Here is a 448-nt window from a genome sequence, read left to right on the forward strand (position 1 = left end):
ATGCAGAGAGAAACTGCCTGCAGGCTGGTACATTACCACCACATCATGAGGTCTATGGATCAAGGTAGGGTCTCCCCCCCGCGCTGTGTGTCTGTGTGCTGTGTGGGTGCCCTCCTGCGCGCTTCCCTTGCCCGGGGGTCTCTGTGGGTCGCTCCTCGGGCCCGCTGGTTTCTCCTGCCGGTTTTAGCTCGCTCGCAGGCAGCTCGGCTGGGTAGGCAGGAAGGGTTTCACGGCGAGAAGGTCCCTCGGGGAAGGGACGGGACTGGCTTGAGGTTTGGTTTGAAGCGCTCCGCGAAGGCGATACGACTCCGTCTCGGAGAAACCTCCTTTAAACTTCAGCCAGAGGGACTCTCCTCTTCCAAGCCATCACCCCAGGAGTCTCGCTGACTAACCTCCCGGCCGCTTAACCCTTCCGCCGCCTGCCCAGGTCGGGGGGCTCGGGGAGTCG

At 62.7% G+C, this 448-nt stretch overlaps 1 protein-coding gene across 1 annotated transcript in view; it reads left to right on the forward strand.

Moving 5' to 3' along the window:
- The window catches only part of NFATC2 (nuclear factor of activated T-cells, cytoplasmic, calcineurin-dependent 2), a 67,227-nt gene continuing 66,779 nt past the window's right edge, over positions 1 to 448 (forward strand). Inside the window, exon 1 of the mRNA XM_010569785.1 lies at positions 1 to 64. Within this exon, the coding sequence (XP_010568087.1) occupies positions 1 to 64 (64 nt within the window). The remainder of the gene's footprint in view (positions 65 to 448) is intronic.

The sequence above is a fragment of the Haliaeetus leucocephalus genome, unplaced genomic scaffold (assembly GCF_000737465.1).
Source record: "Haliaeetus leucocephalus isolate CR32 unplaced genomic scaffold, Haliaeetus_leucocephalus-4.0 Scaffold273, whole genome shotgun sequence".
Taxonomy (NCBI): domain Eukaryota; kingdom Metazoa; phylum Chordata; class Aves; order Accipitriformes; family Accipitridae; genus Haliaeetus; species Haliaeetus leucocephalus.